This window comes from Galleria mellonella, unplaced genomic scaffold, assembly GCF_026898425.1.
Source record: "Galleria mellonella isolate WM207_F2 unplaced genomic scaffold, CSIRO_AGI_GalMel_v1 utg78, whole genome shotgun sequence".
Lineage (NCBI taxonomy): Eukaryota > Metazoa > Arthropoda > Insecta > Lepidoptera > Pyralidae > Galleria > Galleria mellonella.
Window position 1 is genome coordinate 6,162,342 of NW_026442151.1, and position 25,379 is coordinate 6,187,720.

The window sequence follows — 25,379 nt, forward strand, 5'->3', positions numbered from 1 at the left end:
ACTGGTGCCCAGCCGGTGTCCACCCACCGATAGTGCAGGCGGGGCTACCATTCCATTTACACTCACAAAAAAAATAATCATCATTGTCGGCATTAGGAACTTTGTATACATATTGATATTATTAGAAAATACTGGTACTGTTACACAAAAAAAGTTTTATAATAAATACCTGACCGGTTTCGAATGTGAAAGTAAATTTGTTTTGTTACTATGTACACTGACATTTGATATACACGTACTGTACGGAATGGAGAAAGACAGTTTTATCCCAGTCAGTAATCCTATCCCGGTGATATTGACGAAGTCGCGGGTAAAAGCTAGTAGTGTACTAGTTGATATGTAATTTTTCTACTTATTTAAAACATGAAAAAATATATTTTTCCCAAATCTGGGTCTATACTTTCATTATGTGTGAAAAACCTTCGATGCCCTCCACTAGTTAAGCAAAGTGTCATATTAGTAGGCAGCTAATACAATTATAACAATATGTTACGTTGAACAGATTCACAAACGAGCAACGGCTGCGGCTCGTCCAGTTCGTGACGGGCACGTCGTCGATCCCCTACGAAGGGTTCTCGGCGCTGCGCGGCTCCACCGGCCCGCGCCGCTTCTGCATCGAGCGCTGGGGACGCGTCGAGTCGCTGCCGCGCGCACACACCTGCTTCAACCGCCTCGACCTGCCGCCCTACCCCACGCCGCAGCTACTGCACGAAAAACTCCTACTAGCCGTTGAAGAAACGAACACGTTCGGCATCGAATAAATACAATTTCTATCAAGCTAAACCCACACTGATTTATTACCATGCGGATATTTCACCACTATTCTATTACGTATTCGCAGGAGAAAACCGCACGGGAATCATTCCGAATACGCATATTGAAATTAGTATAGTGAAAATTCGCTGTGCATACTTATCTAAGGGCCTACGCAGATGTAGGGACTCTTTGTATACAGCAGAAAAAAAAATCCCTTATTATTTATCCGCGGACATGTAAACTCGTATATCCGTTGTGTTCTATTTTAGAATATATCATAAAGAAACCTCATGGCGGAGGCCATTAGCTTACTACTACTACATTAGCTACTTATAATCTATGCACGCGCAGAGTTAACTAAAATGCTTCTCTGAAAATTATATATTGCAATAACCGAACTAGACTTAACCATGGAAGTCTTGTGACTGATAAGCAGCTATCATTAGGTTCGATGCCCGCAAAACGCATTAGCAGATGTAAATAGTTACTAATTATTATTTAATCTTTGGTCAATGTAAATAATAGTCAATTGATAGAATAGACGGAAACAAAGATAATGTAACTTGAGTTGTTAGACTCTGTCTGTAAATTTATTAACGTAGACGTGCCTCTAGACACTTATAATATTACTAGCCACCCCTATGTATCGAGGTTTGTACTTTATAATGCTTTTATTGTAAGTGAAGTATATTGTGGCTGTGAACTGGGATTCGGGTCCCATAATTAGATATTACGCTTTGTCACTAATTTATGATCGTAATAACGACGATACAGTTTATAGAGACGAGGACAGCTGTTATACAAGTTCGTAGTAATAAAATAAAATGATCCCGGTTTGTTTAATTGAAAGTTATATTAAAATATTTCCATTTACAAAACAGCACTAGTCAGCTACATAGAAACCGTAATGCTTGAAATGTTAATAGTATATTTGCCATATATCACAATTTTAAATACAAGTTGCTACGCTGATCTAACTTGTTTTAATTATTTAAAATTAAAACTGGTTTCTTATTCATGAAATAATTTTATTAATGGTTCATATTTATTATATCTAAATGCCTCTGCAATAGCCAGTATATGCTCAAAATTCTAAAATATTCCTATTGTTGTCACATTATTTTTTGTATTATACAAAATATTTCTTTAATGCTTTCACACATGATGTCACATTAGTCATGTATGGAAGCATCTTAGACTTCAAATACCCAATCTTATTAATATAATGTAAATAGATACATTATTTATTGTTTACTTACACATTACACAATGTGTAATTTCAGTTTTAATTTGTAAGTAATAGCTATATTATGTTGAATATTTAATTCTGTGTATTGTTTCAATGTGAAAATTTTAATTGTTTTGTGCGAGTGATAAAATGTGTCAATATACATCATTACTTACAATGTTTGTTTTATTTACTCATTCACTCACAACTATGTCCACAGTGGTGTGGTCATTGCTGTCTACCAATCATTTCATCCCTCTACAATACTATCATCAAATATGAGTGGTGATTTGATATCATTCACTATTCTCTAATGATGAAAAACAATACTTTTATTAGTAACATTACCTACATAATGAGATGGGGGAGGAAAACCTTACAAAAAAAAAAATAGGAACATGGTCTTGATAGGAAGCAGCTCAGAAAATAAGAATAAATCACACATACAAAATGTTTATTTTTCAAGAAGTTTGTGTAACAACAAAAATCAACCTTGTTAAGACCTTATCTTTTAAACATATATAACTATTTACAGTTCCCAAAGTCTGCATTTGTCAACACAAACTCATATAAAATGCAACAAGGGTTATTTTCACAAAATGTTCTACACTAACTTGTGACGGAGTTAATTCATTATAGTAAGTCACAGTCTGCAAGTTTAAAATCTTATTCATACAACTTTTCGCAGTTAAATTATAAGCTGATGCGATTACAACAAGAGAAAAGCTACTATTATGATAGTCATATGTGTTATTTGTAGCTGTGTATTCAAAATTAAAACTTAATATTATCCTCCCCCTCTACTATATCCTGCGGATAAATGAGTATAATGAGCCGACTTTCTCGTCACGATATTCTAAGCAAACTATATCATTCAACTGATTCGAGACAGTCAACGCCAAAACTGACAAACTCAATGTAATATAATACACACTTGTGTAAATATTTTGTATATTTACTTCAAAAATAACGGTACATACAATATGTTATTTGTATTTCTATCGTATTGACGAAAAGAAAATGAGCTTATGCTCACTGCGAGTTTATCCGAGAGAGGGGAAATCCTTGCTGTCGTCAACTTTAGGAGGCGCAGCCTGCTGGCGCGGCTGCGGGCGCTCCTCGGGCGGCGCGTCCTCCCGCGGCGGGGCCCGGCCTCCCCGGCCGCGTCCACGGCCCCGGCCTCTAGGTCCCGGACCACCACGTCGCGCCGTGTCGTTGAACGTGAACTCGATACCGAGCACGCGCTTCTGGCGACCAACACGCTGCGGATAATCTGCCATGTCATACTCCTCATCGGTGTCGTCATCCTCACCACCCTCCTTCTTCTTCTCGAGCATCACCAAATTTTTCCACTGGCTGAGGTCCTCACCCTCGCCGGCCTTGCGCAAGTTATACTGTGGAGCAGTGCGCTGAGCACTGCGCAGTGCCTTGTACTCGTCCAGGGTGAGCTCACGCGGCTCTTCCTCGGCCGGTGCGGCACGCTCTGCCTCCGGTTGCTGCCCGTCGCCGGCGGCAGCAGCCTCGCCAACCTTGGCCTCCTCGACGACCTCGCCCTCAGAGCCGGTTTTATTCAAGTCCTCTATTTCGTCCTTGAACGTGCCCCAGTTATGTGGGCCGCCACCCTCACGCTTGTCCACCGGTTTGACACCAGTTTTATCGGAGCCAGACCGCCTGTCAAATTCACGCTTGCCACGGTTGTCGTACCCTGGACGCGGCCCGCGCTGTCCGTCACGATCACGCGGCTCACGTGGAGGTCTCTGGCCACGGCGTTCAGCCCCCTCCGGATTGTCCGCAAAGTTGCGCCGCTCAAAATTAGGCCTGCGGTCGCTAAATTCACGCCTTGGGGGTCTAGGCGCTCCTTCCTTGTTATCAACCGTACCATTCTGCGGTCGATCTTCGCGACGCCGTGGAGGCGGGCGTTCCGAATTACGATCATTCGGTCGCGAAGGTCCCTTACTTTTCTGATGATCGCCATTCTTGGTCTCCTGCGATTTAACGTTTTGTGTTTCTTTGATTCCTTTTCGGGCACCGGTAGTACCGCCTTTGGGTTTGCTTTCAGGCTTACCCTTATTCTCCTTTTCTGCTTCTTTGGTTTTCTTTTTAAGCTCCTTGGCTTGCTCTCGGGCTTTTAAGGCATCAAGAGGATCGGACTCATCGTCCAAAAAAAGAGCGTATCTGTTATCAACCCCCACACCGTAGGAATTCTCCATTGTACTTTAATTGATGATTTAATCACACAAAAACTGGATGTTAATGGATACTTTAACGCACTTTAGTAAGGCGACATTTTGTCTTGTTTTATTGATTTCATTTAATATGGCGGACAAACGCGAAACACTCCATATGACGAAAGGAATAGAGTAAAGACTTAAAATGGCGGACATCTCATATTTTTTTTTAAAAAATGTCTATGGTTGGTGGCAAAAGTTTAAATCGAGATATAATTATAGTCGACCGACTTCAAGAATCGACTTATTTATTTCATAATAAACTTTATGATATTAAGTTAATCCATTGTACATAATATATATTTTTTTTCTAATATACAGATTTACATACAGAGAATTTATTCTTTTACTTCGCCTTCTAAAATTTTAAATCTGAAATAGGAGTATATATTTTTACAATTTGACCGTGTACGAAGCCATAAATAGTGAGAAGTTGTACGCAATTTCACACAAAATTATATAAATATCCCTAATAGTGCCTAAATTATGATATAACATCTCAGTTTACCTAATCTTACTACTATTTTAAATGCGAAAGCATGTGTGGATATGTAGAAGGATATTTGTTACTCTTCAACCAAAAACTACTGAATAGATTTAAATAAAATATGAATATAGAACGCAGTAGAACACTGGTTACTTTGTATATTAATTCACGAGGGCAAAACCGTGGGATACAGCTAATTTACAATATTTTACACTTATTCAATTCTATGAACTGCTGAAAGTCACACATCTTATCGAAAACACTTTCAATAGTGTAATTTAAAATTTTGATTCACCAATTATTCGCTAATAAATAAAATTACTATGACAAAAACTATATTTCGATTTTATTAACGCAAAAAGTTCCGCTTTTGGCTGGGTACAATTATACAAACTGTGACCGATCGTGTATAATTCAAAAAGACGGAGAGGATGTTATTATATATTTATCTTTTTCTAATGCATTGCTAACGTTAACTTCATAAATACAACTAACAATATACTATATGAATCTTTGATTCCAACTAGTCTATTCTGTTCTCCTCAATCGCAAATAATAAGTACGTGTATAAAAACAAATCCTCGATTGGTTGAGTCACTAAGGCGCCAAATAATAAGAAACAAACAAATAATAAAGATGCAAATCCGGTACCAATTTAGTGATCATGTTATAATCTCCATCTATTGATTGATTCTTAAATTAAATTATATTTATTTGATTGATTCTTAAATTTAATTATATATTGCCTTTAATTTTATTGTAAACAAAGATAAGCAAACAAGATTAATAAAATAAAACAAGATTAGCAAGATAAATATAGAAGTAAATTTCTTTATTTATCTTGCTAATTTTTTATTTATATCTAATTATATATAAATTTAGAATTTTACTTTTTACAAGTCTTAACTTGTTTTGAACATATTTATAACTGGTTTTCGACTACAACTCTATACGCGTTAATTTTAGAAATAGGTAACCATTTATACATGCATGCACATTACCTAATCATTTAAAAAATATTTAAGAGAACATTAAAATATTTTTTTGGTTTCTGTATAGAATCAATAGTTAACAACAAATTATCAAATTAAACACAAAAAAAAAATTATTTCTTACATGAGTTTAGTTTTGGTGTACAGACTGAGCCTCCTCCAGTACCTGGACCGCCTAAACAAGTCTCCATTATTAATCCACAAACAAGATATGGATCGCAATCACCTCCGGGTCTCCGATCTTCGATGAAACCTTTCCCTTTCTCTTTTATGTTTCTCGGTAGACGAATAGACGCTTTTCTATTAGCAATGCCCCATGAAAATTTTTCAAAAGGTGCTGTTTCAAATTTTCCTGAGAGACGCATTCTATTAGTGGCTTCGTCATTACCATAAACTTTCATGTGCTTCATGTGATTTTTTTCAAGTTTTTTAATGCATTCTTCAATAAATTTATAACCACCATCGGAACGCATCCGCTTTGTACTAAAGTTATGATGCATACCTACACCGGGATGTAAAGTTCCAAATGGCTTCGGATGGTAAGTAATATCAACGCCATAATCTTCACCTACTCGTGACATGATATATCGAGACATCCATAAATCATCTGGAGCTTTAATACCTACAGAAGTACCAATCTGCCATTCCCAGCATCCATACATAACTTCTGCATTAGTTCCCTCAAAATCCAGTCCGGCATAAAGACAAGCTCTAGCATGAGATTCACTCACATCTCTTCCTGCTATGTATTTGGCTCCAACTCCACAGTACGAGTATTGATATTTGACTGCAGGAAATCCTCCGCCTTTAGGCCAACCAAGTCCCCAGCCATCAACATCTAACATTGTATATTCTTGCTCGAGACCAAACCAAGGTTCTTGCTCTTTATGAAATTCACATAAATCATTACAATATTTTCTGTGATTTGTACTTGCAGGTTGTCCTCCATCCCCTATGTATACGTCACATAATACAAGAACATGTGGTTCTGTTCGAAAAGGATCCCTGTATATTGCTGCTGGCTGTAATTTAGTGTCAGAATTATCAGTAGTTGCTTGCCCTGTCGAGCTACCATCGAATGCCCAAGTCGGTGCAGCATCCGGTGCATAAGGCACGCAAGTCAATATTCTATCTTTGCATCGCATGTTAATACCTGAGCCATCAATCCATATATAGGTAGCCAATACTTTATTACAAGGAAATGGGAGTCGCATATACCTATCCATAACTTTTTTGTTCAATATGTGATTAATATTGTGTTTCATTAAACTTCTTTTAGGAGTAAATAAATAGATACTTTTATTTTTTTGTAATTTAAATGCATACTTTAAAATTTTATGCATTTTCAATAAACTCTTATTTAGGTTTAAAAAATATGAAATAGGTAGACACTTGTAAAATTTTAAACATATGACAATCGTGACATTTTTTTATTCTTTTAAAAATATTTTACAATTATGTCATTTACAGTAAACAGATAACATTGATTGCGCTATAAAGATAAGAACTTTTATTGCAAAAGAAAATAGACTATGTAACTGTAAGGGCTAACTTCCATCCTAAAGGTTTAAACCACAATTTTAGATAATAAACTTTTTGTAATTGTAATGTTTATAAAATCCTCCCTAAATATAGAAAAAATAAAATATAAAAATAAATATAGAACATGAAGAAATAATTATAAAAAAAAATATAAATATATCGCAACATGAGCAATAGTACTACTAAATAATAAGGTTTATAGTTTTAGACACAAGTTTCTTCAAGAAGGGCACAAACTATATGAATCAAAATCACCTGCTGAACGACGGTCCTCGATAAAACCTTTCTCTTTAGATGCAAAACTTCGTTGAAGACGTACTGAGGTATCGCGATTAGCCACAGCATATCTGCAGGCATCGAAAGAAGCTGTTTCAAATTTTTTTGTTAATCTTTTTCTATTCTCGACTCCATCACCAAGACCGTAATTTTTCATGAATTTTTCATGTCGGTCACAAAGAATTTTACATACTCTTTCAATTTCTTTTATTCCATTATTGCAACACATTTTGTTAACACTAAAATTATGATGACAACCAATTCCAAGTTGGTCTTTGCCCTTAGGCATTAGGATGATAACTAATAATTACTCCGAAATTTTCAGCTTTTCTGTTAAGAAAGTAGCGTTCAATCCAAAGATCGTCAGCAGCTTTGATACCAGATGTAGTACCTACTTGGTATTCCCATGATTCCTTCATAACTTCAGCATTAGATCCTCCATAATCCAAACCCAAATAGACACAAGCCTTTGCAAGACACTCAACAATTTCTCTACCGGCAACATGTTTTCCGTTACTACAATATGAGTGCTTTGCCTTTAAATTTGGATAGCCTCTTAATTTTGGCTAACCAAGAGGCCACAAATCAGAATCAAACAAAGTATATTCTTGTTCTATACCAAACCATGGACTTTGATCTGAGATTTTACTTAATATTTTTACAGAATGAGCTCTATGATTTGTAAGAGTAGGAGAACCATTAGCATAGTATGTTTCACAAAGAATTATGACATTTGGACTTTTGCGAAAAGGATCCTTATATATTGCGGAAGGTATAACCAAAATGTCTGAATTATTAGTTTTAGCTTGACCAGTGGAACTTCCATCGAATGACCACTTTGGAACCATTGATAAATCATATGGACCTTATTCAACACTCGGTCCTCTGAACGTAAATTAATACCACTTCCATCTACTCAAACGTAGGTTGCAAACATTTTATTTTTTGGTAGTAGTAAAAATAAAGTGACTATAATAGGTATCTATTGGTGTATTTACGGATAAATAAGGTTTTCCATATTGAAAAATATACTTGGTTCGTTAATTTCCTTGCAAGTCTACTGAAAATCATTTCAGATAATTATTTTAGTTAAAATGTAAAAGACAAATCAAATGTTTGCTTTATAATAAAATATAATAAGTATTGGGTGATACCGGAACAAACAGAGAAAAAAATCTAAAAATTCTAAAATAAAATCTAATTGTATTATAATAAAATTTATACACATTCGAAACCGTGGGGGAATTCCAAAGGGTAGGTGATCGCAAGATATTTTTACATACTAAGGGGATGACAATATATTTTTATATAATAAGGGGGTCGCATCATGAAAAAGATTAAAAAACACTGATCTAAGGTTATGTTTTTTTTTCTCTCTTAGATTGTCAATCTATTAATAAAATTTTTATACTGCTAAATGGTACGGATGTAGGTTGATATCTGTACTAAAAATTATTTTTTGAAAATTTAAGAATTATTATTTATTAAAGATAAAACTCAAGTATAATTCACGTGCAGAGAAAATGGTGACCAATCAAAACCAAGACAATCTCGTTGTACCCTGTTCCAGGGCTAGGAATAATGTTGCTTTTGGGAAATATATTCAGACTAGTTGTATTACTTTTTTATAAATGGAAAAATAAACATATTTATTCAAGTCGAATACGGAACCATAACCAATTTTTATTTTTGAGATTGTAGCTATATATAAATATACTATTTTACTAAAGAACCATAGAGACATTCGACTATTTTATTTACTGGCTGAATTGTCAAAGCTAATGCGAAACATCATATTGACTGTGACAATTCATGCCAATTACAAATTAAATATTTTCTTTCATCATTCATTTAAATCCCTTAATCGTATTCTTTGATTTAAACCTTCTTTCTAACCTATTTTATTATTTAGGTTGATTTTATAAAAATTAAGATACTCAATTGAAGTGGTAAAATGCCGTAATAGTAATAAAAATTCCATTGTAGATGTATTATTTCAAATCATGGAAACGTAAGTCGCCTATTTTGTGTCTTTTTACATTATTTAGTTCATAGTATTTAATATTGAATATCTTACTCTATTTCCAGTATACACTATGTTTATACGGTACCTATGAAAAATGATGGTATAGGAAAGGTGAATAAACTTTTAATTAGATTGATATAAGCTAGGTGCACCATTGAGGAATAATAGGTAAGGATAAGAGCATGTCAGTCCAGTAATTATAATAGTTTCCATAGGAGATCGCATCTAGATCGATCTGGCATTATCGCGAATAGCCAAGTTGACCCGAATTTTCTCTCCAGAATTTTTTTTTAATACGTGATAATGGAATGATAATCCCGCCTGCGTTATTGGTATACACTGGCGGAGCACCAGTGAGGGATGATAAGTGAGAACAAAACAGCAGGTCAATTAATCAATCATGATTAATTCCACTAGAATTAATCATGATAGTTTCCAGGGGGAACCATGTAGAAGTCTATCTAATGGGGTGTATTGCTAGTTATAGGGAAATCAGATCCCATTACTGATGAGGTGGGAGAAAATTATTGTTAGTAATGGAGAATTAAAAGCCCCATTGTTAGCAATATACCTAATCAGTCTGATCTCCACATGGTTTCTCCTGGAAACCATAGTGGTTAATTCTTGTTGAATTCATTATAAAGGATCAAATAACTTGCTTTCATCCCTATTATCTTTCACTGATGCCACTCTAGTCTATATTGATAGTGCAGTTGGGGTTACCATTCTATTATCACTCATTTAAAAACCCTGACAGGGTATATTACTGGCAAGTGGTGGTGTTGTTTAATAAGCTACCTAAAGAATTAAAGTTACTGAATGATTTAAATGTCTTTAAGACAATTGAAGTCATTATTGCTAGAGAGGTGTCTGTACTCAATTGACGAATTCTTACTATCATAAATTTAAATATATATGTTGTTTGTGTTAAAATATTACTCTAAATTGTCTGTAATTTTTATTTTTGTACATTATTTAATTTATTTTTCATATACTGTATATATTTTATTGTACCTACATTTAGATGCAAATTATTGTTTATGAATAAATAAAATAAAAAAGTATTGGTTAGAAAAGGATTTTTGTTGTATGCCTGTAATAAGTGTTTTTTTATCATTTAAGAGTTTCCTCTTGTCGGTGCAACCAATTAGTGTTAAAATATATTTAAAATAAATATTATTATGTGAAAAATATAACATTTTATTCAATGTTCAGGATTAAAGCAAATGCAGCATTTCTATGTAATTATGAGGTGATGCAAATTCTACAACAGTTGAAAGACAACACACAGAAGAAACACAAACGGGAGAGTTCTCTTGCCACTGTCACATATGAGGTAATACAAGTTACAAATTTAAAATCAAAATACAGTGATCATATATTTATGGAATGCAACACAGAGCCAGACCTATTTCTGTATATTTTTTATTATAAAAAAGTGATTTGTTGATGAAATGATATATTTAAATAGATTTATCAATTTAGGGGTTATAATAGAAATACATACACTTATTACTACAAAGTCAATTCTGAAATATCATACTCCAATCTATACATAAAATTAAAATTTGGTATCATAAATTCTTTGATCTATGTTCATAGGCCCTATATAAATTATTATTATTGTTAGTCATAAGTGTTACTCAGATTAATGACTGGTATGAACCAGACAGGAGTATTATTTTATGAATTAAGTTCACATCATAGTCTCTGATAACTTCAAACTGATCTTTTGAAGATTGCCCAGTCATCTACTAAAAGACGAGACTCTCTGTTGATTGAATCATGATATAAAATTATAATTATTAAAATAATATATATTGTTTATGTTAAAATAATATAAAAGACATGTTTAACCAAATGTTTCAGACTATACATTATTTACAAGATTCAGATTGCAAGAATCAAAGTGCACAATCCATACATAAGTTTCTAGAAGCAATGAAGAGGTTCAAACTGACAAAGACAGAAAAACTGATGATGGTAAACACTCCACCAAGAACAGAGCTAGAGATACAGCTGGTAATTTCTTGATTTCAATTTTTACATAATACTATGGGAAACAAGCTGACAGTCCACCTGATGGAAAGTAATCACCATTGCTTACAAATACAGTCTCTTTGTCAACACAATATTATAGCAATCGTGCCTTGACATTTCTGAGGACTATACATGCCTCTATATCCTCTAATTTCACTGCCAATTTTTTTTTATATCTATATTATTCTTTTTGCCTGCTACTTTATTCATGAATTTTAGGAATAGAAAAATATCATTTTTAGGTGGTGTATCAAAATAAAACATATGCTAATTTTTAAGTTAGTCTTTTAGGAATATTACTGTCAAATCATATCACTATATCCAATTTAGTGCAGTAATTATTGTGTGATACTAATATACAGACAAATAAATATCTATACAAACTAATATAAAACATGTTGTTTACTGAATCTTGTACTATTTTAAAATAGCGAAACTGCACGAAAATATGTATCTAATAGAAGGCATTAGTGTCTAAGATACAGGCTAGGCCTAGTTTAGACACTAATATGCTGGGCATAATGCTACTCTTTATACACATATAATTCACTTTGAAATTTCTGTAAACCTATGACTGTATATTTTTATGTGCAATAAATCTTTATTATTATTATTATCTAAAAAATATTGTTTTAAGATTTTTGCTTCAATTGTGCTTGAGACCCCTTATGTAATTAATAATTTTTTCTTAAATATCTTCCATATGCAGACATGGTCTAGTTACAATTTTATTATATTAGTATGACTATTTAATTAATATTACAGATAGTCCAGGAAAGTGAAGAACGTCTGACAGATGAAGAAGTTCAAAGCATTATTGCAATAGCTAATGAATATCTGCCAGTCACTAATATTACGTAAACCAGAAATATGCTGTTATAGTGGACAGTTATTAAACTCTGGTGAACGCTGAGTGTGAAAACATTGTTTATCATAAGTTGAGATGTTTAAGGTACATTTAATGATATATTAGATAAATTAACGTTTATTTACTGTATTAAGTAAATTGTATATTTTTAAAAACAATTAATGTTTTTTTTTTTTGTCAATCATATTGATTCTGCTATCATTCACTGCATATTAGCAATGCAAAGTGGCAATAAGGCTATATTGCTTATTAGTTCTGTGAAGTTGCTACTGACGCTGGTTATATTCTGTCAGTTATATGCATAAGGTTTCTTCTGGATAACAGGACAGAGGGATGTATTTTGAATGAGGTTCTGTTAATCTTCCTACTTTACATAATCTTGGATGGATCTTCATGGTATTTATACAAGATATTTTTTTCTTATACAGCTTAGAATACCCCCATGCGTTGCCATTCCTGAGGACTCGGATGTTATTCCTCTGTACCCTGTAAATTCACGTCATATCCCACCCTTCAAACCGAAACACAGCCATGCAAACACAACTGCTTCACGGTAGAAACACGAATGGGACAGAGGTACCCAAGCAATCGACTTTTGTACAAAGTCTCCCTCTGGTAACTGCAGTTAGAGGTCTTTATTTATTTATTGACAATGTTAATAATGTGTAATTTAAATTATAGTAGTAATTAGGAATAAGATCTTAGACCTTTAAAGTGTTTCAACCGTAAAGCAGTTGTGTTTGCATGGCTGTGTTTCGGTTTGAAGGGTGGTATATGACAATGAATTTACAGGGTACAGAGGAATAACACCTGAGTCTTCATTAATGGCAACGCATGGGGGTATCATGGGCGAAACAGTATACTCTGTTATGCCCATGGTGCTGCTCATGTCTATAGGCGACGGTTACCACTTTCTATCAGGTGGACTGTTAGCTTGTTTGCCATTCTAAGTTGAATAAAAAAACCTTTAAGGTGTGGAAACAAAATATTGACTGTGTCAATATAGACTCCAAAGTCTATATTGGCAGAGCATCAGTTAGGAGCGATAGGAAAAAGATAGGAATGGTAGGTGGCGAATGAAATGGTAACCCTGCCTGCTATATGTATATGCTAGCTAGGTACCAATGATAGATGATAGGTAAGGATGAAAAAAGGTCAGTTAACTAATCATGAAGAATTCTATGAGAATTAACTACGTTTTCCAGGGAGAACTGTGTGGAGGTTCTGCCTGCTAAGAAACATTGCTAGCATTGGAGGTCTGGTTTACTAACAATCCTTTTCCCCTCTGCCTTTGGCATTTGGTTTTCTATGCCTAACAGTAGCAGACTTGGCGTGTAGTTAGACCTGTCCAAATTTTGAAAATGTATATTTCCAAAATTGGAGCTAGTTATGCAAACCTCCATCTCTTGTTCAACCATCGATATACGAAAAAAAATAACAATTTTAACATTCCCATACATATTTTTTACACTGAAATAAAATAAAAATAATTAAGATATGAATGGAGTATTTGCTAAAAATTTCATAAACTGCTTGTGGCATTATATAGTTTTACAACATTTATGATAATACTATCTATATCCCACGGCATCGCCCACATAAATTAGTATATAAAGTGTCCCATGTGGTAAGTTAGAATATAACCTATCCAGGTACCAAATGTCATTCAAATCTGTTCTGTAGTTTTCGCGTGAAAGAGTAACAAAAACCCATTGATCATTATAAATTCTCGAATTTATAATGGGATTTCAACATATTGGATAAGGGGGGAAGGGATTGTTAGTAATTGAGAGGTTAGTTCCCATTGCTATCAATATACTCTATTAGATCGACCTCCACGCGGTTTTTCCCTGAAAACCATCGTGTCTAATTTATCGTTGAATTCGTCACGATGGGCTAACTGACCTGCCTTTTCATCTTCACCAGTCATTTCTCACTGGTGCCCCGCCAATGTATACCGATAGCATAGGCGGGGTCATCATTCCATTATCATCCATAAAAAAAAAACATATTGGATAAGAAACCCGAAAAGAATATATTTTGGTAGAATGCGCTCTACTTTCAATAGTTTCTAATTTCTGATGGTACATCTTGAGTTTTCTATTTATCAATGCCATATCGAAGCACCGCGTATCATCATGCGTGTCGATACAAGTCGCTTATACGATAAGTGTGTATGTAGGTATATATAGGCAGATAAGTGACAGCTATATTCGCCACAATTGGTTTTTCGCTTATTCAGTGCTAGTGTCTGTTCGAGCAGACATTATTGCTCGTGTTACCGAGTCCTTGAGTTGTAGGTGAGTTTTTATAATATTATTTGTTATTTATAGTCTTCTAGAATATTCTAGATGTGCAATATAATGTTACCGATGTGAACAAAGCCTAAGACTGTCAATGTCACCTTGAATATAAATAGATATAATTGCCGTGACAAGTTTAATTATATAAATGTAATTATTTATTCTTCATGATTAGAAGTTATTACGTTTTTATTGTATTTTTTTTTTTTTTTGTAGTATTCATATTAAATGTTAACTGTCCACTGCTGAACACAGGCCTCCTCCAAACACTGTCATACGGAACGGTCCTGAGTTATAGGATTTTGGCATTAGGAGCTTGCCAGTAATTGCCACGCTTGGCAGGCGGATTGGCAACCACAGTTAGGCTTTGGTAAAATTTTAACAGGGACGCTACTGCCCATACCTTCACCATATTTTCAATTTCAATTTCAATTCAATTTATTCTGTAACAATATTACATTGTGTCGAATATTATAGGATTTTTATACTGTAAAGCTGCAAAATCACAAACATGCAGCAATTTTTACATATAAACAATGTCACATACAAATAATGAATTAATAATAATAACAATTTAAATGAAAAAACAAGTAACTATACATAACTCACAGTTATTATATTTCTAAAATTCAATTATTTTATAAATACATTTTTCCAACAAAAGGGCATGGAGTTTGATTTTTAATATTCTCCAATTTTGGATAGTCTTCAGAGCAATTGGTAGTCTGTTATACAACTTCCTTCCCTGAAACTGCGCTCCATGTATAACTACGTTCAATCTTGGTTGTATGTCACTCATAATGTCTTTACGTCTAGAACTTGTTTTGTGTTGTTTCACATCTGGGTAGATTTTTAACAAAATTTACTACGACAATCAATATATTTAGACTGGGCACTGTGAGTATGCGATACTTTTTAAAAAAGTCCCTGCAAGACTCCCACTGCGGAATACGAGCGATTATTCTTATTGCCTTTTTTTTTGTAGTCTGAAAGCCCTTTCTATATTATAATTGTAGCTGTTTCCCCATAATTGAATACTATATCTAAACTTTGATTCTACTAACGAGTAATATACTGATTTAAGTTAATCTGTAGTTAGCACGTCCTTTAAACTCCTTAAAGCATAGCACGATGAACTAACACTATTGCTGATGGAGTGCAATTCACTTTTCCAGTTCAATGCTGAGTCAATCTGTACGCCTAGATATTTTACGTCTTTTATTATTGCAATTCTTTCATCATTTAGGAGAACGTCCAAGGTATCGTTATGTTTTGTAGTAGACTTAAATAGTATGGCGCACGTCTTTTCCACGTTTAGTTTTTAATCCATTAGCAGAAAACCAATCATCAAGAAGCCCTACTAATTTGTTAATTTTTATCGTTAGTTCTTGTATGTCAAACAGCGGAAACTATGGCATTTGTGTCACCTGCGAATATAACCAATTCAACATTGTTTATTGAATTATAGATATAGTCTATTAGGTCGTCGATAAACAAAATGAAGAATATTGGACCCAATATTGAGGCTTGTGGTACGCCCCTCTTAATGACCGTCAATTTTGATGTATGTGAGGTTTCATAATTATTTTCTATATTTTTTATTTCAATATATTGTCTACGGTTATTAAAATAAGATTTTATTATATCAATTGCCTGTCCATATATGCCATAATACTCATGTTTACTTAAGAGAATGTCGTGGTCAACTGTATCAAAAGCTGAACTCAAGTCTAAAAAAAGCCCTGCAACCTTTTTTCTGTCATTCAATTTATTTAAAACATCATTTATAAGAGTTTCCATCGCATCCTCCGTACCTACGCCATTCTGATATCCAAACTGTCTTTTATTAAGTATTTTATTTTCAGCTATATGCTTAAGAATTCTAGAATTAATTAATGTTTCAAATATTTTAGAATGTGTTGGTAATAATAAGATTGGTCGGTAGTTTTTAGGGTCAAACTTGGATTTCTTTTTATAAATTGGTATCACACGGGCTATTTTCAACTGTTCCGGAAAAATACCTTCCTCCAAACATATATTGTAAAGATGAACAAGTGGTTCTGCCAAAAATTCTAAGTTTTCTTTAATAATGGATATTGGTACGTCATCGTATCCGCAGGATCTTTTAGTTTTCATGCTTTTTATAACTTTTTTGATTTCCATGGATGTGATTAGTTGCCAATATAACTGGGGATGTACTATTTTTACATTATCATATAAAAAAATTTCAGCTTTTAATCTGTCTTCTGGTAAAATATGAGACTTGCGTTCAAAGTTCGACGATAATATTTTTAAAATCTCCTGTGGATCGTCAATAATTGCAGTGTCAACTTTAAACTGTATTTTATCATGGGTGTATTGGTTTTTTTTTATTTAATTTCTATGTTTGTTTACTACATTCCAAATACTTTTATTATCTTTCGCTTCTGCTATTTCATTTTGTACATAACGTCTTTTAGAGTTTCTTATGATTTTGTTATATATTCTTAGGTATTTTTCTCGATAATCTATAATACTTTGATCAATGCTAACCTTATTATTATTGTTTAAGAATCGCTTCATTAAACTAGATACCTTAATTCCCTTTGATATCCATTTAATATTACAAGTTTTTATTATTTTAATTCTCTTCCGAGTTTTCTTAAAGCAGCGTTTAAATATGTCATTAAATTGATTGATGAAATTATTAATATTCATGTCTGTCCAATTTATCGTTCCAATTGTATCTTTAAATTTTTGTTTGTTATTTGAGGAAAACAATCTTTGATTTTTTGTAATAAATAAATTTTGACTAAGAGAATGCCCACTTATTTCCAGTAACAGATCACAAAAAATGGCTGCGTGCCCATCTGCCAATTCATTATGATCAATATGACTATTATATGTCTATAAAACATGTATGACTATAAAAATTAAACGAATAGTTTGTGTCCTTATTTGCACATATGTGCATATAATGAGCATTGTTAAAATGTGAACATAATGATTTAAACATGTTATTCAGTTTGGAAACATTCAGGTATCTACTGTTTGGTACATTACACAGAAGTACATTAGTGTCGTTTAATTGACTTAAGTAATAATATAAATGAGCATGCAATTTAGTTGGATTGCGGTCATTTGAACCACCCAATATCAAAACAAAGTCTGACATAGTAAAGTCCCTGCACAACACTTTACATGAGTTCAAAACATTATCCAGAGGTGCCTGAGGTTTTATGAACGATGTAACAGTGAACATATTTCCTAATACATTTTGTAGCATACTAACATAAGCTCTCGTAGTTGCCTCTTACGACAACCGCGGCAAAGCATTGGATGGCCTATTCTATACCGGGACCTACACGGCTAGAAATTATATAAAAAAATAAATGATATAAAATGTTAATTTGGCTCTTCAATTAAAATAGGTGCCTGTACATACCTACTGATAGTTATATTTTAAATTCAATATTTAAATGTTTCGAGACCAAATATATTTGTACAAGTTGTTATTGACAAAATCTGATGTGTCATGCCTGAACGTCTGTTGGTGGCACGTTGTTATCGATGCGAATTTAAACATACTGCTTAATCACGAGACAACTGCTTGCAAACATGAAATAGTAATTTATTTTTCTGATTATACCTATCTGCGTTGGTACAGTAATTCAGACACAGATAAGTATGTTTCGGACATGTTTTTACAAAGATAAAAGTATATGTATGTATGTATGTATATATAAGCAAGTTAAAGTGGCAATAGACTGGTCACATTACTTGAAGAACCAACAACCGAAAGGGGAAAAACGCAGTGTAGAACGACTTCCTATTAGATGGAGTGACGACCCCGAATACATTGTAGCGAGTCTGTGGATGCAAGTGAATCAGGGTATTTCCTTATGGCAGTCTACGGGAGAGGTCTATGTTCAACTGTGGACAGATAACGGCCGAGATGATGATATTGTATTGAGAACAGGATCTAATTTCTCATGATTGCAATTGGTTAACTACTACGATGGTGGGGGGAAAGAGATTGTTAGTAATGGAGACTGAGAATCCCATTGCTAGCAATATACCCAACCAGTCGACCTCCTCGCGGTTTTCCCTGGAAACTATCATGGTTGATTCCTGATGAATTCATCATGATGGGCTAACTGGCCTGTTTTCATTCTCATTTATCACCCTTCACTGGTGCTCCGCCAGCGTACCCCGTTAGCGCAGGCGGGGTTACCATACCATTTTCACCCATCAAAAAAATACTACGATGTCGATTGTCTTGTACGTTAACATGACACGCACCTCCAACTTTTTAATTCCATGTGTGTGACCATATTCAGACGTAATCGACTATTTGTATTTCTAAAGAAACATTTTCAGTACCGGTCCGGCTAGAGGAGTATTATATTCCTTGGACGCAACCTAAATAATTTTACATACTTACACATTTTTAATTCTTTGGATTTGGTAGAGCCGTGCCTCGTTATCGTAGACAATCTATATCCGATATAGCAATGTCATTACTGGATATAAAGGCATGATGTCCCTTATTTTAATCCGGAGAAATCTGCTATGGTAATCCCCTTGTCCCGGGGAAGTCGAGAAGAAGGGATGATATCTCAGAATGAAAGTAGGTTAGTTAGCCCATCGTGATGATTTCACTACGATGAGCTTTAGAATGGACGACGAGAAGGTAAAAAATTGCTGCGATTAAATTATATTAATTTATAATTATTAAGCCATCTAATTACTAACAATGCCTCCCCCCTTAGCCAACTGATCGCTGTCTATTATGGGAGATATTTTGACAGTCGATATTCTCTCTTAATCCATCTTAATACATATTATGTAAGTTCCTTTTCACATGGTCTCTGATGATGGCAAATTAAACCCAGTTTCAGCGATGCCCCGACCGCTGCTATACTTCTTGCCAGGGAGCCCGCCGGCTCGCGCCGTCATGATGCTAGCAGACATCATCGGTTTGGAGCTAGATATAAAAGAGATCGACTTTTTGAAATTGGAACACAAATCGGAGGCGTTTTTGAAGGTATTGTTTGAAAGAAAAATTTTTATTCATTAATGTATTTATAAATGTTGTGAGGAAGGGTGGACTTATCTCTGACAGAGATCTCTTCCAGTCAACCCAGTACAGTAAGAAAGCATTTCGTTAGCGGGCAGCTCAAGTGCTACAACTGTTAATACATAAACAAATATACAGTTAAATAAAATATTAAAATATATAATAAAATATTACATAGATACATACATTATAAATACATATAATACCTACCTACTTATATATATATAAATGTTAAAATAAATTAATTTAAAAATTTAGAGCAATTAGTGGCCTAAACAGCTTGATGGGTTTTTGTAAATGCGAATATAATTTTACGGTCGGATTTTGGTAATTTTTTTACTTCTACTTTTTGCATATATAAGTTATTATAAGCTATTACAACTTCGTTTATAAAATATTATAGCACCGCCTGAAAAGAGCAAGTGATTTATTGTATAATAAATATAATAACAAGTCATACCACAGATAATACAATACTTTACTAGTAGTCATACTATATTGTAAATACTTATAGCGGCTTTACTCACTTTTTAAATTGGAGAATGCTCGACTAATGTTAAGCTGAATAGGAGCCCTTATTCATGAGCATGGTTCACGCCTATGTCACGAGTAGCAGTAAAAAAGAAAACGTGAGTAAAGCCGATATAAATAATGACAATACTTCAATTATTTTTTTGGTGCAAACTTAATATATGTAATTTTTTTTTCAGTTAAATCCCATGGGCACAATCCCAACATTGCAAGATGGTGATTTCGTGATATCGGAAAGGTTATAAGAATTTTTATTTTTTTTAATTAACACATAGATCAGATTATTACTTTTACATACTTTTTTTATGTAACTTAGAATGGCAAACAAGCTGACGGCCCACCTGATGGAAAGTGGTAGCCGTCGCTTATAGACATGAGCAGTACCATAGACATAACAGAGTAGAGTAGTTTCGCCTATGATACCCCCATACGTTGCCATTTCTGAGGACTCAGGTGTTATGTCTCTGAACCCTATAAATTTACTGCCATATTCCACCCTTCAAACCGAAACACAGTCATGCAAACACAACTGCTTCACGGTAGAAACACGAATGGGACAGGAGTGTCCAAGCAAACGACTTTTGCACAAAGTCCTATACTGTAGCCTGTGGGCACCTGCGACACTAGAGGTGTCACCTGCTCGTTGGCGACATTGAAGAAACCTTAATATATCCTTTTTGAAGAACCCCATACTGTAGTCTCTAGGAAGCCTGAGCGTTCGTGGGAGAAAATTCCTTTGAATCCGCGCTGTATGCGACCTGTTCCTGACCTGTTCAAGCGTGTGAGCATTAATTCCCTGTCGATGGCGAGTGATCATGAAGATACTAAATAATTAACAAAAAAAGTTCTCATCTGCTTTTAGTCATACCATCATGAAGTATCTGCTGGAGAAGTATGGCGGCGACAAACGCGAGGTTCTATATCCGAGCGACATAAGAACCAGGGCCCTAATCGACCAGTGCGTGTTCTTTGAGACGGGCGTGTTTTTCGTCAGGCTAAAAGTGGTTGTTGTAAGTATTTTTTTTTTTAATAAATGAAAATAAAATGGTAACCCCGCTCGCGCTGTCAGTATACACCGACGAGGCACCAGTGGAAGATGATAGGTGAGAATGAATGCAGGTCAGTTGGCCCACTATGATGACTTCGACAAGAATTAACCATGATGGTTTCCAGGGAGAACCGCGTGAAGGTCGACCTGAGGGGGTCTATTAAGTATTAAGAGGATCATAAGTCTTCGTATGGGAGAAAAGGATTGTTAATAATGGCCTCTAACTAACCCATTGCTAGCAATATACCCAACCAGGTCGACCTCCTCGCGGTTCCCTCTGGAAATTATCATGGTTAATTCTAGATGAATTCATCATGATGGGCTGACTGACCTGTTTTCATTCTCATCGATCACCCTTCACTGGAGCTCCGCCAGCGTATCCCGTTAGCGCAGGCGGAGTTGCCATTCCATTTTCACCTATCAAAAAAGTATTAAGAGGATAATAAGTCTTTGTAGGGGAGAAAGGGATTGTTAGTAATGGGGTTTAACTGACCCATTGCTAGCAATACAGCCTATCAGGTCGACCTCCACGTTGTGGTTAATTCTAGTGAAATTCATCACGATGGGTCAACTAGACTACATTCATCCCTCACTGGTGCCCCGCCAGTTTATACCGATAGCGCAGGCGGGGTTACCATTCCATTATTACCCATTATAAAGATAAGTCTTCGTTTATGCTGTAGACGGATCTACTTCGCAGAACATTGATTTGCACATGAAAATGTGTACTCGTGTGTGTAAATTAATTTGAGCAGGAAATGGTATAAACTTTATATATTGTATTGTGTAGTTTTTTTGTTTTGTTCTGTATTTATATACGTGGGTACCATATGTATATATGTATTTATATTTATATGTACATATGTGTGAGTACCATGATTCTTCGAAGAAATTATTTCTTTCTTAATAGTCGAGGGATGGGCACCAGTTAAAGCATCTCTAAATCGTAACTGCGGTTGCCAATCTGCCTGCCAAGCGTGGCAACTACGGGCAAATTCCGTCCAATGGCAAACTGCCATAACGAATGGCCCCGTTTTTTATGGCAGTATTTATAGGATTTATATAAATTGCAGTTACCAGCAATCTTCGAAGGTCACCCAGGGCCGACACCTAAGCACATAGCGGACATCGAGGAAGCGTACGGAGTGGTGGAGGCGTATCTTGGAAACAAACCTTACTTAGTCGGGAACCACTTGACCCTAGCTGATCTGTCCCTTGGTGCTACGACCACCGCTATGGAGGTCATACATAAAGTGGATCCCAAGAGGTGTGTATTTTTTTATAATATTCAGAATGGCATACAAGCTGATGGCTCATCTGATGGAAAGTGGTAACAGACGCTTATAGACATGAGCAGTACCCCATGGTACTGACATAGACATGGCATAACAATGTATAACATTCTGTGTATACTGTATAAAGAATTTAGGTATGCTGGTCAAACACAACTTACGAATATGACAATTTGCTCAGAAGTCCTTAATTTTTGCCTTAAAACTAGGTAGGCATTATATAGTCTGTATAGAAGTTAGTAGACTATTCCATAATCGAATATTTTGCACAGTAAACAATTTGTGATTAAAACTTCTGAAATGTACTGGTGTCTACAGCTAGAGGCTCCAGACGACCTCAGATTAAGAAAATTAATCATATGTTATATAATAACAGACAATTACTGCTCATGCAGATTGCTTTTGTACAAAGTTTCTGACAAAATATTTAAAATAAATAAATAAAATAGAATAAAAATAGCCTTTATTCCTGAATTACAGATTCTTTTTTAAATTGTAAATATGTATAAATAATTAATGTTGACATCAGCAACATCTTATTTTTCAGGTTGTTCTAGAACATAGGCCTCCTCCATATTTCTCCATTGGTAACGATTCCTTGCACCTTGTCTACCTCGGTTTCTTTTTCCATCACGTGGATACCACTCAAGACAAAATATTTAGTGTATATTAATATATTTACATATGTGTAATAAAATTGCATAGAATTGAGAACTATATAATAAATATTTTCAGAAATATATTTTATGCATAGGCTAGAGAAAATTTTAAAATTTACAAATGGTAACCCCATTATATTATATGTGTGTGTGTGTGTGTATTTTTTTTTATGTATGTTCTTTATATGAATTAATTTAATACTAGCTTTTACCTGCAAGTTTGTACCTGAAACCGGAATATGTGCACTGACCGGAATAAAAAAGCCTAAACCATCTTGGTACCATATAGTACATGTATTCCAAATTTCATAGTAATTGGATGAGCCCTTAAGGCGTTAACAGGTAACAAACAAACTCACTTTCACATTTCTAATATTAGTAAGAACGTATACGTTTTCATCGTTGCAGGTTCCCACGGGTCACAAACTGGGTCGCCCGCTTGCAGAACGAGCCATTCTTCAAGAGCATCAACGCGGAGGGCGTTGCTTCATTCTCAGAAATTCTGAACGCTTGCTGGGCAAAAAACAGGAAATAAACCGTTAAATAATTAAATAATTGTTTTATTTTATTGCCATTAAGAAGTTGATTTTTTCTAAATTATTTATTTTATTCTATTCTTTTTTCACCAGAGGGAGACTTTGTACAAAAGTCAATTGCTTGGGTACCTCTGTCCCATTCGTATTTCAACCGTGAAGTAGTAAATACATTGCATGGCTGTGTTTCGGTTTGAAGGGTGGGATATGGCGTGAATTTACTGGGTACAGAGGAATAACACCTGAGTCCTCAGGAATGGCAACGCATGGAGGGTATCATGGGCGAAACTGGTAGAACCCCCCTGAGGGCTATGTTCAGCAGTGGACAATTAAGCTGGTATGATGATGATGACTTGAAATATAAGAATTCTAATGCTATATTCTTTATTGCACTTAAAAAAAACATACAGCGATAAGTTTAACAATTTGTTAGCAAGGATGGGCTTATCTCTGTAACAGATCTCTTCCATTCAACCCAGAGCAGTGAAAGAAAAAATATATTTATTATTTTAGATCGTCACTTTCTAAACTGATCACTAATTGTCACTTTTAGCTTGTTATACTTTTTTATTGCTCGAAGTAGATACTGTGAAGTCCGGTGTGGAATGACCGGGAAAGCGGTCAGTTTGGATTACTTACGAAAATTTTAGCTAAACCGAATTCACTTGAAACTCTTCGAATTGCATCAATACCGCGAAATAAAAGTACGTATATAGAATGCTTTTGATATGGTTTTGAATAAACCTGGATATTTTTGACTGAAACATTTGTGTGAACTTGTTAAAAAGGCGTCAAAATATAATTAAAAAAAGATTTATTTTATACCATGGGGCAAACGAAAATGTAAGTCACCTGGTGGTAAGTGACTACCGCCACCCATCAGCATGTTAATACCGGAGGTATTGCAAGTGTGCTGTCTGTCTTTTAAATGTATTTAAATGCTGAATATCAAAGTTCGTTTATTTTGTATTCTTACAGAAAAAAAAACCCTTATTTGGCAGCGGTGAAAAACAGAAATTTTAATTTTATTAACTACTTTTGAGCAGAGTAATTTACGCGGTTGATAGAGTACATTTATTTACCCTTGTATATTTTACAATTTCCTAGATATGGTAAAAATATGTTAAATTTGTGAGCAACAATCGCTTTCCCCCCTACAAATGCACTATTTAATTTATATCAATAAATAAGAAATAGCGACATCTAGGAGCGATTATACTGTAATACTATTACATGGATTAAAATTATTTCCCTTACAACTCAGTAGATGTCACTTTACAGTTCCAACTAGTACAATGTGTGAAAGTTTGGCCACAGTGCTATATATATTAAGCTTTTCTTTATAAGTTATTCTCTGATTAATAAACTTGCAATATAGAGATAGTGATAAATAAATAGATAATTAGTTATATATGTTATGGACGATTAAATCTTTTTAATAACTTGTGAACCACTGTTACCGTAATATTTTCAGTGACATCTGGAGTAACTTCCAAACACCTTTACTTCAA

The 25,379-nt window shown here is 34.5% G+C and overlaps 5 protein-coding genes and 1 pseudogene across 12 annotated transcripts in view; 3 read left to right on the top strand and 3 right to left on the bottom strand.

Annotated features, from left to right (window-relative positions):
- Nucleotides 1-1,627, top strand: part of LOC113517335 (E3 ubiquitin-protein ligase HECW2) — a 128,415-nt gene extending 126,788 nt beyond the window's left edge. For all 6 annotated transcript variants that reach the window (XM_052901428.1, XM_052901427.1, XM_052901430.1 and 3 more), the window contains one exon: nt 503-1,627. In XM_052901428.1, the coding sequence (XP_052757388.1) occupies nt 503-761 (259 nt within the window). In that variant the 3' untranslated portion in view covers nt 762-1,627. The remainder of the gene's footprint in view (nt 1-502) is intronic.
- Nucleotides 1,628-2,421: 794 nt separating this feature from the next.
- On the bottom strand, nt 2,422-4,359 carry LOC113517228 (plasminogen activator inhibitor 1 RNA-binding protein-like). The gene has a single exon (XM_026901831.3). It carries the CDS (start codon nt 4,192-4,194, stop codon nt 3,028-3,030), a length of 1,167 nt encoding a protein of 388 aa, XP_026757632.1. The 5' UTR covers nt 4,195-4,359; the 3' UTR covers nt 2,422-3,027.
- A 643-nt stretch (nt 4,360-5,002) lies between these two features.
- Nucleotides 5,003-7,105, bottom strand: LOC113517333 (glutamine synthetase 1, mitochondrial-like). Its single transcript, XM_026901988.3, has one exon. The coding sequence runs from the start codon at nt 7,032-7,034 to the stop codon at nt 5,805-5,807; it is 1,230 nt and encodes a 409-aa protein (XP_026757789.3). The 5' UTR covers nt 7,035-7,105; the 3' UTR covers nt 5,003-5,804.
- Nucleotides 7,106-7,453: 348 nt separating this feature from the next.
- Nucleotides 7,454-9,253, bottom strand: LOC113517332 (glutamine synthetase 1, mitochondrial-like; annotated as a pseudogene).
- Nucleotides 9,254-9,286: 33 nt separating this feature from the next.
- LOC113517542 (DNA-directed RNA polymerase III subunit RPC9-like) lies at nt 9,287-12,601 on the top strand. 3 transcript variants are annotated; one of them, XM_052901542.1, is made up of 5 exons: nt 9,287-9,520; nt 9,598-9,646; nt 10,751-10,871; nt 11,405-11,557; nt 12,341-12,601. In XM_052901542.1, the coding sequence occupies exons 3-5, from the start codon at nt 10,791-10,793 to the stop codon at nt 12,434-12,436; spliced, it is 330 nt and encodes a 109-aa protein (XP_052757502.1). In that variant the 5' UTR covers nt 9,287-9,520; nt 9,598-9,646; nt 10,751-10,790; the 3' UTR covers nt 12,437-12,601. The 3 variants fall into 3 exon arrangements, with proteins under 3 accessions (XP_052757502.1, XP_031768458.2, XP_026758041.2); XM_031912598.2 differs by having other exon boundaries at nt 9,288-9,520; nt 9,598-9,703; XM_026902240.3 differs by lacking the exon at nt 9,598-9,646 and having other exon boundaries at nt 9,289-9,520.
- A 1,991-nt stretch (nt 12,602-14,592) lies between these two features.
- On the top strand, nt 14,593-23,890 carry LOC113513582 (glutathione S-transferase 1). The gene is made up of 6 exons (XM_052901541.1): nt 14,593-14,743; nt 19,621-19,772; nt 20,516-20,574; nt 21,199-21,346; nt 22,458-22,651; nt 23,744-23,890. The coding sequence occupies exons 2-6, from the start codon at nt 19,629-19,631 to the stop codon at nt 23,868-23,870; spliced, it is 672 nt and encodes a 223-aa protein (XP_052757501.1). The 5' UTR covers nt 14,593-14,743; nt 19,621-19,628; the 3' UTR covers nt 23,871-23,890.
- The last annotated feature ends 1,489 nt before the right edge of the window (nt 23,891-25,379 follow it).

Coding starts and splice junctions, on each gene's coding strand:
- LOC113513582 (XM_052901541.1), top strand. CDS start 19,629: ATGCCCCGACCGCTGCTATACTTCTTGCCAGGGAGCCCGCCGGCTCGC. Junction 19,773..20,515: donor AATCGGAGGCGTTTTTGAAG/GTATTGTTTGAA, acceptor TTTTTTTTTCAG/TTAAATCCCATGGGCACAAT. Junction 20,575..21,198: donor GATTTCGTGATATCGGAAAG/GTTATAAGAATT, acceptor ATCTGCTTTTAG/TCATACCATCATGAAGTATC.
- LOC113517542 (XM_026902240.3), top strand. Junction 10,872..11,404: donor TTGCCACTGTCACATATGAG/GTAATACAAGTT, acceptor CAAATGTTTCAG/ACTATACATTATTTACAAGA. Junction 11,558..12,340: donor CAGAGCTAGAGATACAGCTG/GTAATTTCTTGA, acceptor TTAATATTACAG/ATAGTCCAGGAAAGTGAAGA.
- LOC113517333 (XM_026901988.3), bottom strand. CDS start 7,034: ATGCATAAAATTTTAAAGTATGCATTTAAATTACAAAAAAATAAAAGT.
- LOC113517228 (XM_026901831.3), bottom strand. CDS start 4,194: ATGGAGAATTCCTACGGTGTGGGGGTTGATAACAGATACGCTCTTTTT.